We start from the raw sequence: 16207 nt of genomic DNA, 5'->3' as shown, positions 1-16207 counted from the left end.
CACGGGGAGAATGTGCAGTCTCTGTACAGTCAGCGACCCAAGGCAGAAATCGAATCTGGGTCCGTGGCACGGTGAGGCAGCCGTGTTAACCACTGTGCCACCCAGTACATGAGAGCAAACTGTTAGAGAACAGGGCAGGGGAACGGGGGATCAACCGAGAAGAGTCAGGGAGCAGGCAGAGGTCAAATCAAAAGGTTAAAGGACAAAGATTGACCGCTTTCTCAAGAAAGAAAAGTAAATACTGAAAATGCAGACATTCAATGTTGAAAATGAACGACTGGGTCGGTGCAGACTCGATGGGCCGAATGGCCTCTTTCTGTGCTGTAGGGTTTCGATGATTCGATGATTTCGATGATTCCCTTTGCTATTTGGATGAAGTTTTAATAAGCGGCTAGCTACAGCAGCAGGGTCACTGACCATTTTAACTGATGTCTTGCTCACTTCATTCTCATTTGATTTTTAAACAGATAATGTGTGAGACCCATCGAGCTGTGCTGACTGCGTAATCATGTTGCCATCAGCTCTCGCTGTGATTAAAAGCACTGTTTTTAATGATGTGATTCTCATGTTACGAACCAGGCTTGGCAGCTCTTGGCGTTTATCTCAGAATAGGCAGAAAAGTTTAAAATTTATTTATTAGCCACAAGTAGGCTTGCATTAACACTGCAATGAAGCTACTGTGAAATTTCCCCTCGCCGGCACAGTCCAGTGCCTGTTTGGGTACACTGAGGAAGAATTTATCATGGCCAACATACCTAACCAGCACGTGTTTTATAATGTGGGAGGAAACTGGAGCACACCCACACACACATGGGGAGGACGTGCAGACTTCACACAGACAGTGACCCAAGCTGGGAACTGAACCTGGGTCCCTGGCGCTGTGAAGCAACAATGCGAACCACTGTGCTACCGTGCCATCCCAATAGACATGTCAGGAATGGGAATGATGAAGGAGGTGTCCCAGAGTGTCCCCACTGCCTCACCACACTGTCACCGTGAACACAGTGTTGAGAGCAGGGTGTCAGAGCCCAAACCTGCATTGGGTATTCTTTAATGGAGTAATGCTTCCTCTTAAATTAACATTGTCTTCGAACAGGACTCCCTGTCTCTCTTGATTGTCTTAATTTAGAATATTCTGGGGTGATAGTGGGTCATATAGTTCCCACACTTTCTGGGAGGCACCAAGGAAGAGTTGGGGGTGAAGATTATCCTACAATAAGCAGTGGGTTGGCAGTGGAGGTAGCCTGGGCATGGAAAGTCAGCGCGATTGGGAAGGACGGTTTCCATGGTCTAGTGGGAACCACACAGAAAGCCCCCTCCGGTGGGTGATCGGTGTTGAATAACCAGTGGAGAAGCTATGACTGAATCAGAAGGAAGATGTATTTTCAGTCCAGAAGTTTGTGCAGATGTAAGGTGAAGGCAGGGCTGGATTTCACTGTAGGGAACCTCCCATGGGCAAGCTTGTCAGTAACTGCGCATGAAGGTGAGACACTGGCTGAATCCCAAGGCCAGCTGAAGCCTATACTCCAGAAGAGAGGAGGGGAGGGGAGGAAGGAAGAACAGTGGGCAAAAAAATACAGAACTTCTGTGGCATCTTGTCAGTGGTTACTGAACCAAACATCTACAACCAATAGCTGCCAAGCTGCCATTGAACAGATAGCTTTAGCATGTGTTGTGCTTCTGTTGACATCACACGCTCCGTGGCCCAATGTGTTGCTGTTTTCCACATGATAGATGCCATGTGCTAAATCACCCATTCCCCACCCTCCAGCTCACCTTCTCTGCCTCTGCATGTTCAGCTCACCATTCTTCTGCTCCTCTCAATCGCAGGGGTTGGCCTTTTGTGACAGAATCCATCTGTGGCCTCACTCAATTTCCCCTCCACTTTTAAGGCTCAATTGGAACAGAAGCAATTTTCAGCCTCTTCTTCCACACGCTGTCCTTCCTCCTTGCATTCTCGCTGTGTTCAAACCTAGACTTGTCTCCTATTTTAAATCATCTTTTTCCAGGATCATCTTGTCCATTCTCCTCTATACCTGCTCCCTCTTTCTCCCCTGCTGTCAACAGCCTTTTAAATCTGAGCCTGGGCATTACCTAACTACCAAAACTTGACTTATCTCTGCCAGCTCTCCCTTTCCTTTTGACCTTTGTGGCAGCTTCCACTGTGAGCTTTGACTTTTTCTCAACGAATATCGTTGCCTGTTCCATGGCGGCCTTGTTCCTCTTGTCACTAATATCCTTCACTTTGCCACGTTTTGGCTAGAAACTGAACAGGGGACAAGGCCAATCCCTGCACCAGCAAATTAACCTGATTATTAACCACAAATTTTTCAAATGTTATTTATGGGAGACATTTCTTAAATATAAGAGAGGTGAAAATATGCATTGCCTTTCCACCGCTTTTTAACGGAGGGTTTCTTATTATTTTTGTCTACCTTTCTCACTTTTGTTTTGTCCCCTGTTAGAAACCTTCCCTCTCTCCTCACGCCGCCTGGCGTTTCCTGCCTCCGAGAACCATTTGCAGCCGGTCAGTGACATCCCAGTACTGACCACGCTGGAGTATGTTTGAGGCCAGGCAATGGCACTGTTTCCCCCTGTCTCTGCAGGGGGACCAAAGTGAACCCTGTTACCCCGCACCCTCCTGACAACCCCGTGGAGGCGGTGAATTCGGTACGTCAGAAAACGCTGGGCAAATGTTGCTTCACACCGCTGTGCGAAGGTGTGACAGTCCGGCCGCCTGTTGGACTATCTTTCAGGTTCTTGCTTGGCCCTTCTCTTTCTGAACCCCCTGGTGTGCTGCTAGATCCCTCCTCCCCTCCTCCCCTCCTCCCCTCCAAGACAAAATCTTTTCCTCCGGTGGTGGGAAGGTGAACCTAGTTAACTTTGCAAATTGTTTCTTTGGTCTGCAGTATACTGAAACTGTTTTCTGACACTAACCGGAACTAACCTTTTCCCTCCCCCCCTCCTCCTCCCCCCACCCCCTCCCTGACCTCAGGGTGATGTAGGCCGTCCGGGACCCCCCGGCTGCCCAGGAGCTATCCCATATGTCTCAGGGCCTGGGCTAAACTTCTCAATCATAGGAGAGAAGGTAACACTTGGGAGCGAGCTGTGGACTGGGCTGCTGGTGGTCCTGGAAGAAATGGGGCAGGTCGGGCCCTATTCCCCTCCTCGTGTAGGAGCCCCGGTCACAGGTTTCCCTCGCCCTTAAGGAACTAGATCTTCGTCTTGCTTGTTGGTCACTCGCTAATGAGCCGATCAGTGAACTAGCTGACCCAGTACCGCAAGGTACGAGGAGTGTTTGTAAACCAGTCAGGCGGTTGTGGTGCGGAGCTGAGACTTTAGGCCTCTCCCCCGGCCCCTGACACAGGGGATTCTCTCCTGCACTCCCTATCCATTGACTCGGCTACCACAGACCAGCAAAGTGTGTTAACTGGAAAAGGGACTGGAAGAAATGGAATTATCGAGCGGGCAGCCCCGTGGAATAATCCAAGGCCTGTTAAGAGTTGACAGAGCCCGCTTGAACCCCCTTATCGTGACTAACGTCGCCCCCCCCACACACCCACAATTTAGCGCCTCATTTCCACCCAGGATCGCCACAGTCCCAGGTGACGTTGTTTTGTTTGATTGAAAAAAAATGAAGCTTCCTTCCCGATTGCCGCACCTCAGGGAGACGTGGGGCTGCCGGGTCCTCCGGGCCCTCCACCTGCCACCGGGACACTTGAGTTTGTTAAGCCAACTGGATTTCCAAAGGGGGACCGAGGTGAAAAGGTTTGTTTGAAAAGAAAATTGAGGTTGCGGGGTGGGGTGGGGTGGGGTGGGGTGGGTGGGGGGGGGTGGTGCGCGTCCGGGGAGAGTGAATGACATCTCAGTGTGAACTTAGACCCTCTTGGAAGCAAGATGAGCCAATTTGTGCTCTGGAGAATGCTGGCAATTTTCACTGTGTTAAAGGCGTGGGAGTTAATGTCCTCATCATGACGTCTGCTGGACAGAAGAAACCTTTTCCTTTTTACACAAGTTCCTCCGTTAGGCAATGTCTGATACAGCGGAGGTTGAATGCAGGCTGCAAGGCCTCACCCTTGCTGTTAGTGTCTTCGTTCCATTCCTGAGCAGAGAGACTGAGTAGACTGGGGCTATACCCATTGCAAGAATGAGGGCAGATCTTCTATAAACATATAAGTGTATGTAGGGGATAGAGAAGGTAGAAGCAGGGAGGTTGTTTCCACTGGCAGGTGAAACTAGAACTAGGGGGCATGGCCTCAAAATAAGGGGGAGCAGATTTAGGGCTGAGTTGAGGAGGAACTTCTTCACCCAAAGGGTTGTGAATCTGTGGCATTCCCTCTCCAGTGAAACAGTTGAGCTCCCTCGTTGAATGTTTTTAAGGCAAAGATAGATAAAATTTTGAACAGTAAAGGAATTAAGGGTTATGGCGAGCGGGCAGTTAAGTGGAGCTGAGTCCACGATAAGATCAGCCGTGATCTTATTGAGTGACGGAGCAGGATCAAGGGGCCAGATGGCCTACTGCTGCTCCTAGTTCCAATGTTCCTCAATGCCAATTTGGCTATTTGGCCCATTCTAGTGGCCTGTATGAATGAGACACACACACACACACACACACACACACACACACCCCCAGTTATGGGCAGAATTTCACTCCGGGCTTCCCCAATGGGGTAAACCATGGCTGGGATTTTCCAGTTCCGCTGAAAGTCAGTGGACTTCAAGCTGTCCTACTGCACACCCTGGGGCAAGACTGGAAAATCCCAGCCGCGTTTCACCCAGGAACCTCACAGCCACCGGAAGATGTCATTCCTTTTCAGTGTGATGTGAGGTAGCATTCTAATTTTGAATCAGAACTCGGTAAATAACAATTCATGCTATCACAGGACCTTACTGACACGTAATGGGACAGTGATAGATACTCGTTCTGCCTCCTTTCCCTGAAAACTATAGCTGTCTTAGAAAGGACTAAATTCACGTGTAACCCGCGTCCCCGTCATCTGTGGTCCTGAGCACAGCGCTGCTGCTTCACACATCTGGGTTTCCAATTCACGGCCTACCTACCAGGTTAAAGCCTGAATTTTGATTTCATGTCATTCCCTGACCTCCTTCCCGAATGGAACAGGGAAATCAAGCAAGTGTTGTTTGAAACAGGAACATTATGTTATCCAGAATGTAAAAGGGTCACGTTAATCCCTAACTTAAGTAAGACTGTTTGGCCGTTTACTTTGTTTGCCGTTCCCTGTGGAAAATTGCCAGGATTCCTCCCAGTGGTGGAGAATTGTGGACACTGCTTCTCACAGGATGGGTGGATTTAAGGAAAAGCTGGATAAGTATGTGAGGGAGAAAGGAACGTAAGGAAATGCTGACATCAAAGCAAAAGGCCGCGGATGCTGGAATCTGAAGCAAAAACAGAAAATGCTGGAAAATCTCAGGAGATCTGACAGCACGTGTGGGGAGAGCTCAATTCTCTGTCCACAGATGCTGTCAGACCCGCTGAGATTTTCCAGCATTTTCCGTTTAAGAAGGAAATGCTGATTGGGTCAGATGAAGTCAGGTTGGGAGATGGAAGCTGGGATGGAGCGTCCAGCAGGGACCTGTTGGACTGAATGGCCTACTTCTGAGCTGAAAATGTCATATAATTCCACGTAGCACCCCTGAGAGCGGCAGGTAGGAAAATCAAGTCTGCCTTTTTGGTAAAATTGTCAATACTGCTCTGAAACGAAAGTTGAACTGGAGCTGCTGGAGAGAGGATATTTGACATGGAAGGGGTTGATGCAGCTCGATGACCTTCCTTAATGTGGAGCTACCAGAAGATGGCCACAATCACAGCTACCTCATGCCTCTTGCGCAATTTGAGCAGGACACCCTTGAATGTGAGTACATACAGAGGGCTGTAACAATGTGTGGTATTGAGGCTACAGAATCAATAATTGACTCCCTCCAATCGCTATGACTGGTTTATTTTTCATTGAAGAGCGGTCACTTGTGGCTAACTCAGGAATAAATCAACTCCATTGCTGGATATCAGACACTCATTTATTGTAAATGCGATCCATGCGTAGGAAAGTGGGCATATAGAGTGAGTTTCTGACAGGGCAGATTTCAAATATTCTTCCTTGGATGAAACTTTGACAGACCCAGCCCCTTGGGGGACTCCCAGCTATATCTGAATAATGCTGAAAAAAGACTCATGTTGCTGAAGCTTTTCATCTTGCACTCACCAGGACAAGCACAAGAATGCCAAATTTTAAACAATCACTACAATGTATACCACACAAAATGGGGATGCTGATTGGTTGTGGGGCTAGAATATATAATAGTACCTATAGTGCAGAAAGAGGCCCTTTGGCACATCAAGACTGTACTGGCAACAATCCCACCTATGCCCTATCCCCATAACCTGTCATATTTACACTGCTAGTTCCTCTGACACTAAGGAGCAATTTAGCATGTCTAATTAAACCACAAATCTTTGGATTTTGGGAGGAAATGGAGCACCGGGAGGAAACCCACACAGACATGGGGAGAATGTGCAAACTCCACACTGATGGTCACCCAAGGCTAGAATCGAACCTAGGCCCCTGGAGCTGTGAGGCAGCAGAGCTAACCAATTTGCCACTGTGCCACCCTAAGTTGCCTCGAATTGCCTGCTGTTAAATGTGATTTAACTATTGGGTAGCCCTGGCTAAACAATCCTGAGAGTGTTCATAGCGATACTAACAAACAATTTAAGAATGAGTTGAGCTTATAATATGGCTCATTTACATTTGACAGTAGACAATGTACATTCATACTCACTGATCCATTTCTCTGCAAAGAAAATGAATATATTGAAGCCTTTTACCTTTCGTTGAATCACCTGGGAGGTTGAGAAGCCTACAATTCCCAAAAGCAATGCCTCAGCCAATTGGAGTGCGCTTGCCAACCAGCCAGCACCCTTTTTCCCTTCGCAATTTGATGTTCTTGTTTTGGTCCTGATGAGTGCAAGATGAAAAGTTTTGGCAACGTGTCTCTCTTTTCAAAAATATTTAAGTTCTGTGTTATCAAGCAATAATATATTCGGTCAATGTAAAATGAGGTAACTCCGTAGTATATTTGATGAAAAAGATACCTGAACAATCCAGAATCTGTAGTGGGACAAGAAACATGTTTATGAGTCAGAACTTGTTCATGGAAGAGATAAGGGTTCAATAGAGGGGAGGAGGTGAGATAAGGTGCCTTCCCCATGTGGGTGCAATAGTCATTTGGTCATTGTAATGTGCAGGCTGATGACCACTGTGCAGTGTACATTGGTAATTATAGTGGTCATAGAATGGATGTAAAGGTGGTGCAATCAGTAAGCTGAGATCAGTAAGTCATTCTGGCCATTTCCTCAGTCACATCATCGCACTCGCCAAAAACAATTGACACAGTGTCACTTCGAAGATTTGGGTGGGATACCACAACAATGGCAATTTGAGAAATTTTGTGCATCGTTCAGAGCAACTGTGACAATCGTATAGCAGATGTGATGATCGATGTCTTTTCCAACTGGGGTGATCATTTTGGGCCCAATAGTTTTGATGGCGACAGTTCTGTTACTGATAGTGGTAGTGATAAATGTGGAATTTCAGCCTGGAAGGATAAACATTAGGTGAAGCCTGATATTTTGTAAGTAACATTTTAGCTCCATTGCATGAGGGCTAAGTGATACAATTTCTTCTTTGTTCTCCTCCCTTATAGGGCGATAAAGGATTTCCTGGCCCCCCTGGACTTCCTGGAGAACGTGGGTTACCGGTAAAGTTTCTTTTTCTCACGTGTATGGGGTGTGCAGTGTTAAGGAACTGTTAGAATGTTATCCTTAAGGAGGGAGCCTGGGGTGGTGGGGTGGGGGAGAGCGGGGTGAGGAGGTGGGTGGGGGGCGGTGTGGTTGGCAGGAGAAACATGGAAGCGTAGAAGATAGGAGCGGAGGAGGCCATTTGGCCCTTTGAGCCTGCTCTGCCGTTCATTACGATCATGGCTGATCGTCCAACTCAACAGCTTTCTCCCCATAACCTTTGATCCCATTCGCCCCAAGTGCTATATCCAGCCACCTCTTGAATACATTCAACGTTCTGGCATTAACTACTTCCTGTGGTAATGAATTCCACAGGCTCACCTGGATGGAGAAATGTCTCCTCACCTCCGCCCTAAAAATTTGACCCCAAATCCTCAGTTCTGGACTTTCCCCAACATCTGGAACATCCTCCCTGCCTGTCTAGACCTGTTAGAATTTTATAAGTCTCTGTGAGAGCCCCTCCTCATTCATCTGAACTCCAATCCTAACCTAGTCAATCTCTCCTCATATCGGTCCTGCCATCCCCGGACTCAGCCTGGTCAACCTTGTGAATGCTCTTTGAATGCTTCTCACTCACTGGGTTTCTCCCGTCCGCTTTCTGAGGTGCGGTGGCTTACCGTCAGTGCTTTCACAAGCCCCCTTCTCCAGGATCAGTTGTTGACCGGTAGAGGTGGCATGGAAATGAGTTTAAATGGCCAAGGAATCAACCGGCTCCCACTCCCAATTGCTGCCCAGTGTGGTCTGCTGGGCACCTCAGATGGAATGTGGTCTGAATTTCCACAGGTATCGCCTGGCATAATTGGCCATCGCTGGTTCCTCTCTTTGCTCTGACTCGAGTTCACCTTGAGCTTACAGAAGGCTACTTGGATGAAATAGTAACATCCAATGAGAGTTGAGACTTCTACATTAAAGAGGAAAAATTGTAAAGGAAGAGAAAATTACTGCTCTGTTGTTGAATGAGATAGGAGAATGAGATAGGTGCAGGTTACACTGAGTTTGTGGTATGCCCCGCCAAATGTCTGCTGCAGATCTCAAATGAGACTAGATCTGTATGTAACACACTATTGTGCCTTCAGATTTTGGAATGTGTCTTATCTTTACTGGGCAGGATATTGAGTTTGCTCACTTGTTATAGCAGGAGATATATTTGAGCCATTATAGGTGCCTGTCAGCTATCTTCGACCTTTATCTGATAGAATCTCTGCTTAGAGACATTGGCACGGTGGCGTAGTGGTTAGCGCTGCTGCCTCACAGTACCAACCTTGAATGACTGGGCGGAATTTTACGAGAATGATTCTCAGTGCTTAGCTAGGGCTGATCACGAGTTCCACAATGCACGGACATTTAGCCCCTGCTGCCTGCCGCCCCCCCCCACCTCCCCCACCGCCTCTCAGCAACTGCCCAGACTGTCTGTGCCCCCCCCTCTGCTCCCCCAATCCGACCCCATCTGCAGAGTGCGCAGCAGCCTCTCCCCCTCCTCAGTCAGACAGCTCATTCAGGCGCCAACTCTGGCCCTGCCCCGGCACTACCTGCTGGGAATTGCCCAAGTGCCAGGCTGGCAATGCCAAGGTGCCAGGGTGGCACGGCCAGGCTGGCACTATTCAAGGGGCCTTTGGCCTCCCTGGGGAGCCTGAATTAACAAAGAACAGTACAACACAGGAACAGGCCCAATGCAGGAACCAACTCAATGCTGACACAGATGCCTGCTTAATCTAATACTTTCTTGCTTCTTGGTCCATACCCCTCAATTCCTCGCCTATTCGTGTACCTATCCAGATGCCTCTTCAACGTTGTTATAGAATCGGCTTCTACCTCCTCTTCCTCAAATTTTTCACACAGAGGATGGCGAATGCCTGGCATTCACCACCCTCTGTGTGAAAAATTTGCCCCTTACATCTCTTTTAAACGTTCCCCCCTCTCACTTTCAACCAACGCCCCTGAGTAAATTGTCCCTTCCACCCTGGGAAAAAGACTCTGATTATCCACTCTATTCAAGCCGGTCATAATCTTATAAACCTCAATCAGGTCCCCTCTCATCCTCTGATGCTCCAGTGAAAACAATCCAAGTTTGTTCGTAGTCCGTATCCTCCAAACTAGGCAACATCCTGGTAAATCTCTTCTGCACCCTTTCCAATGCATTAACATCAAAGTGAAATCTAGTCCAATATGACTCTTGCCTTCCTCATTTTCCAGGGTTATTCGGATGAAAGGAGATTGAAAGGAGAGAAAGGAATCCCTGGTCTTCCAGGTCCAAGGGTAAGAAAATTTCATTCTAATTGGATTATCGCTCTGCGTTCTCTTTCTGCCAAATTTAAGGGCATCTCTGATGATAACGAAATAACGACAGTCTACCTTGTCACCTATCTAAAGAATCTCGGCAAACATTAAACGAACCCAACAATGAGGGGGGAACAGCTGAAACCACTGGGCCCAAAATTTTGAATGAGTGTTTGTAGTGTGGAGCCTCACATCAAGAGCATGTGACTGGAAATCACAGGCACAATTCTCCACATGTATCCGTCATGGAGAGTGCATTTGCAATTCTCCGATTTATCCTTCCAGCAGAAGACGATTCACACTGGCAACTTGCCCTTAGAAAATAGACCCTCTGGCGTTCGCTATCTCACTGAGCGGAACAGACTCAAACAGTCTCAATCGCTCTGACTCCCAGGGCGGGAGTTTACGGCCTCGCACGAGCGAGATTGGAAAATCCCACCTGAGGACAACTGACATGTCCATTGTCCACCCCTCGCCCACCCCAATTCCATGGCGAGTGGGAGAGTAGAATTCCAGAATTCCGGAACTAGTCTCATGCTGGGAGGGAGGGAAATTGGCGGCTGTCTCATTTACATTGCAGGACACCAACACTGATGACAGCAAAGAGCGAGGACAGTTATAAATACAATGTAAACACAAACCACACTTTTGCAATAACTTTAATATGGGAGCTCACCCAAAAGGACTTCATGGGAGCACAATTTGACAGAGAGCTGACTCCTGGGTGGTGGGTTTTTCCGTGGTAGAGACGGTTCACCATCGGGATCTTCCGGTCCTGCCGAAGCCAATGGGAACTTGCAAGGCTCACCCATTCAACCAGGGTGGGATGGGAAGATCCCACTGGCAGGAAGGTCCAGAAATTCTTGCCCTGGTGTCACAGATACTTCCATAGAGGTCCAAGAGTGAGAAATTCAATTTAACATAATTTTGCTTAAAAAAAAATGGGCTAATTCACTTCATTCCATTGTTCTGCGGGTGGCACAGTGACACAGTGGTTAGCGCTGCCGCCTCACAGTGCCAGGAACCGGGGTTCAATTCCCAGCTTGAGTCACTGTCTGTGAGGAGTCTGCACATTCACCCCGTGTCTGGGTGGGTTTCCTCCGGGTGCTCAAGTTTCCTCCCACAATCGGAAAGACAGGCTGGTGAGATGTAGCGGCCATGCTAAATTCTCCCTCAGGAGAAATCCAGGAGGCAGTGCCAGCTCCGTGGAGCTAGCCGGCTGTTAAAGAGTTGGAATTGCACCGGGAAGTAGAGGCTGGAGAGCAGATTGGGAATTCCAGGGGAACTGAGTGTCTGGAGATAGCGATTGGAGGTCATTGTGCAGTCACTGGAGCAGCCTGAGCTGGAGCAGCTCTGAGGCAATTCACAGGGTTGAGATCTTCAAGAGTTTGGATTTCCTCATGCGTGAGAAAGAGTTTCAATAAGATTGGTTGACTCGCAAGATGCAGTCCTTCCGAAATATTGCCAAAAAAGCCTGAAAAATGGAGCGCTTGACACTAGTTTTTTTTGGGCAAATTTGGCACTGAAATTATCCCACACCCTGTCAGTTTTTTTGGCAGTTGGGAGACTTGCGTCGAAGATGGGCTTGTGGCTGGGGAGAGGGGGGGTGTAGAGCCTGTGCACTCCAGAGAACCTGGCTGCAGAGAGCTCAGGCACCATTGAACAGGCTCCCCGATCTCCCAGCGCACTGGAAGCTCTCCTGCCATCCACTCCCTTCCACAGACATCTCCCCACCCCACCATTACCAGCAGCCCTCCACGACAACCTTGGTCGCCACCACTAGGGCATCGGAACCCTCCTGTTGAGTTCCCTATCATGACCCTCTCTGCGGCCCACTCCCTCCACAGCCCCCTCCCTGCATGCCCCTTCTTTTGCTGGACTTCCCTTTGCCAATCACCCCCCCCAACTGCCAACCACCATTGTGTCTTCTGTTCATTACCCCACCTTGCACACCCCTCTGCAGATCACCCCCCCCCCTTTCATACTCCGTCTTGCAGAGCTCCCCGCTTGCTTTCCCTCCCCCATCATAGCCCCACCCTCTTGGCACTGCCCTGGCACAGTTATGGTTCCCAGTGGGCACTACCAGCCTGGCAAAGCCTATTGGAACTACCTGGCCATGCACCTGACCACCTGGGGGGCTTCAATGGCCTCTGATCCCACCAAACCCCACCCCTCCCCCAGGCTTGGCAATGGCACCTGGTCCCCATTGGTGGGTGCCATGACTGATTCTTGTGAGCAAGATTGCGCCAGCCCTGCTAATCATGAAATTAATATTTAGATAGGCTGTTGAAGCCTATATCACCAGGAAGGTGGCATTTGGTGCGAGACCATTTTGCACTGGGTATGAACATTTTTGGCCGCTTGCTTGCTTGTTAGCCAATCAGCCGATAAGGCCGCCCCCATCCCCAAGGTGTTTACTTAGAGCTGGGTGGAATCCATGAGCTTTGACTTGGTATTTGTTACAGAAAAACAAAGAGTCCATTCAAATACCCGTGGGCAGTGAGGAAAATTGATTAATCTCTGGTGTCAGAGTTGTGAGGAAAGATTGGAAAACGTTAATTATTATTGATTTTCATTCGACAAAATTTCTCTGTAATTTTCTGTACTGTGTTGTGTGTCTGACCACCAAATCATAAAATCCATATAGTGCAGAAGGAGGCCATTTGGCCCATTGAGCCTGTACCGACCACAATCCCACCCAGCCCCTATCCCGTAACCCCATGTATTGCCTTGCAAATCCGCTTGACACTAAAGGGCAATTTAGATGGCCAATCAATTTAACCTGCACATCTTTGGAGTGTGGGAGGAAATCGGAGTACGCAGAGGAAGCCCATACAGACACGGGGAGAATGTGCAAACTCCACACAGACAGTGACCCAAGATGGGAATCGAACCCCGGTGCCCTGCAGCTGTGAGGGTGCAGTGCTAACCACTGTGCCCTGATTATAATCCATTGAACTACATTAAGTGGATTTTTCTAAGAAGATGATAGATATTGAGATACTTGCTTTCCAAACACGATTAATGCAATAAAAGATTAAGCAAATTATTAATGAGATGCCAGGTTTGAACGGTAGGTGGCGATAAGTGAAGTTATATGCTGTGAACCATTTATGGTTATCGTTTTAATAACAGAAATAGACATCTTACCAATTCCATCAATAATAATTAAGGTTCTCCAATCTTTCCTTATTATTCCAATTTCTGACACTAGAGATCACCCCATTTCCACACTATCTACAATATTTGAATCCGTGCATTGCTTCCCTGTCACATGTTCACGTGACACTCACATTGTCTGTACTTTTAAGACTTGGTTACCTGTAAAGATTTGCATTCCAACCATTATTTTGTAAATTGAGTTTGTGTCTTTATATGCCCTATTTGTGAACACAAGTCCTCGCTCACCTGATGAAGGGGCAGTGCTCCGAAAGCATGTGGCTTGTGCTACCAAATAAACCTGTTGGATTTTAACCTGGCGTTGTGAGATTTCTCAACATGTACCCAACAAAGTGCTCAGGTGAAATCTGACTTTTTAAAAAGATTTGTTCATGGGATATCGGCGTCACTTGTTGGGCCAGCATTAATTGCCCACCCCTGAGGATATTTTAAAATCAACCATATTGCTATGGTTCTGGAGTCACATATAGGCCAGGCCAGATACCCTCCCCTGAAGAACATTGGCAAACCAGATGAGTTTTTACCACAATGGCCAATGGTTTCACAGTCATCATTGCACTTCTAATGCTGGACTTTCATTGAATTTGGAGTTCGCATGGTGGGATTCGAATCCTGGTCCCCTGGATTAACCAGCTTAGCAACAGTACCACTGTGCCACTGTACAGTTACACCAGGAAACCCTTGATCCTTCCACTTGTTCTAGCTGAAATAATTCAGCTTTCTGTTTGCTGTGCGGTTAAGACCGGAATCGATGACACCTTCAGTTAGCTCAAGACCATCCATTAAATGAAAGGCACTGAATCCAGTGACACTCGTCTGCACAGTATTTGGTTTAACCTGCCACTATCCCACTCTTTCCTGTTTGCCAGTGTTCCCTGAGTGCTGTTCACATGGTCATCACGGTGATCTGTGGCCCCCATTCCTGTGGTCACTCCAGAATGTCTCTCAATTTTGTTGTACAAGTGCTTAGAAAACAAAGAACAAAGATAAGTACAGCCCAGGAACTGGCCTTTTGACCCTTCAAACCCCTGCCAAATCGTGATGCCCTAACTAAGCTGAAAAAAAACCTTCTGCCCTTACACAGAGCGTACTCCTCTCTTCCCTCCCTATTCATGTATCCATCCAGATACCTCTTAAATGTTGCTAATGCACCTGCTTCCACCACCTCCTCTGGCAGCGCGTTGTCAGCACCCAGCACTCTCTGTGTGAAAAACTTCCCTTGCACATTTCCCTTAAACTTTCCCTCTCTCACCTTGAACCTGTGTCCCCTTGTAATTGACACTTCCACTCTGGGAAAAAGCCTCTGACTTTCCACCCTGTTGTGCCTCTCATAATCTCTGTCAGGTCTCCCTTCAGTCTCTGTCTTTCCAGTGAAAACAATCCAAGTTTATTCAACCTCTTCTCATAAGTGAACACCCTTGAGATCAGGCAACATCCTGGTGAACCTTCTTTGCACTCTCCAAAGCTTCCATGTCCTTTTGGTAGTGTGGGGACCAGAACATAAGTGTTTATACATACGTGTGTGTGGTTCCAATGCATTTGTGAATATCTCCATTAATGATTTGTGATCAGCCTCAGGGGACAGGTTGGTAATAAAAAGGTTTTTTTAGATGGTGCAAGTCTAGTTTGAACTTAGACTTTCTGAGATGCGCGTGCTATGTTCCCTAATAGCAGCCATGTCTAAGGATGCAATCTAAAGATGGCCGCTAAGTCAATGGGAGATACTGGGAGGGGTGACTTAGAGCTTGGTCAGAGAGCTGGGTGTGGAAGCATTGAAAGGGCGAGGAGGGAAGTGGAGGTGTGGGAGGGTTTGGGGTAGGAATTCCAAAGGAGAGGGCCTTGGTGTTTGAAGACACCACTACTGATAGTGTGGAAAGAGGGGATCTGGAGAGTAGAGATAGAATATTAGAACATTCTGACAATGGTGGTGAGTGTTGTGTTTAGAGAGATAAAGACAAGTGAGGCCATGAAGACAACCAGGATGCCTGGGTGTAAAGGTGCGTGATTAGGTTAATTGTCCATGTTAAATTGCACCTGAGTGTCAGGGGGACTATAGTATAGGAATTACGGGGATTGGACCTGAGTGGGATCGTTGCCAGTGCGGACTTGTTGGGCAAATGGTCTCCTTCTGGGATTCCATGATTCAAGTAGTGAGACGGTGCCTGAGATTGGGGGTGACATCGATGGGAAGGGGAAGGATTTTGTGGAGAAAAATGGCTGTAGCCTTCCTCACGTACAACTGGAGAACATTGTGATACATTCAAAATTGTGTGTCATGTCTGGCAACACGAAAGGGCGGAGGTGTTGAAGGAGGTGGTGGAACATTCCGGTTGGGCTTCCCTCAGCATTTACATAGAAGCTGCTGCCAGGTGATGATGTGATTGAGGATAACATACGCTTACAGAGAAGAGTGTTGGTGAAGCCCAGATGTAAGGATGGTCCTGCATCATGTACCTGTCTGAATTATTGATGGTTTGCTCTATGATTGTGTTTTGATGCATTCTTCATTCTTTCACAGGGATCCTTTGGTCTAGATGGACCTCCTGGAACTTCTGGACAGAAGGTAGGTGTCCTTGAAGACTTCTGCCAATCTGAAATTATTGGATCGCTATCTTAGCGGAGTTGTTATGTAGGTTGTATTCATTCTGTGTATCTGTTTGTGTGTAGCAATCTGGTGTTTATCACTTGATGAATGTGAAAGGCTATTATTTATTACGTCAGGATTCATGTCATCCAGCAAACTATGTGCAATTATCTGACCTGGGATCCCCTCAATGATTCAGAACCTTTTTAACTAATGTAATGAAACCACGCCCAGTACAGGGGCCAGTGAATGTAACATTTTGCCGCAAAGAAAATTCTTCCGAAATTTCTTTTTCAAATTCCTAACTCTGTGACTATAACTCTACATTTCAGTCAAAATTAACTTCATGT

The 16207-nt window shown here is 47.5% G+C and overlaps 1 protein-coding gene across 1 annotated transcript in view; it reads left to right on the top strand.

Moving 5' to 3' along the window:
• The window catches only part of LOC145342476 (uncharacterized), a 363690-nt gene that overhangs the window by 257136 nt on the left and 90347 nt on the right, over positions 1–16207 (top strand). The window contains exons 13-16 of the mRNA XM_080188038.1: positions 3667–3768; positions 7723–7776; positions 10010–10072; positions 15792–15836. Of these exons, the coding sequence (XP_080044164.1) occupies positions 3667–3768; positions 7723–7776; positions 10010–10072; positions 15792–15836 (264 nt within the window). The remainder of the gene's footprint in view (positions 1–3666; positions 3769–7722; positions 7777–10009; positions 10073–15791; positions 15837–16207) is intronic.

The sequence above is a fragment of the Carcharhinus amblyrhynchos genome, chromosome 4, assembly GCF_965287045.1.
Source record: "Carcharhinus amblyrhynchos chromosome 4, sCarAmb.v2.hapA, whole genome shotgun sequence".
Taxonomy (NCBI): domain Eukaryota; kingdom Metazoa; phylum Chordata; class Chondrichthyes; order Carcharhiniformes; family Carcharhinidae; genus Carcharhinus; species Carcharhinus amblyrhynchos.
This window is presented reverse-complemented; position numbering and strand designations above follow the sequence as displayed.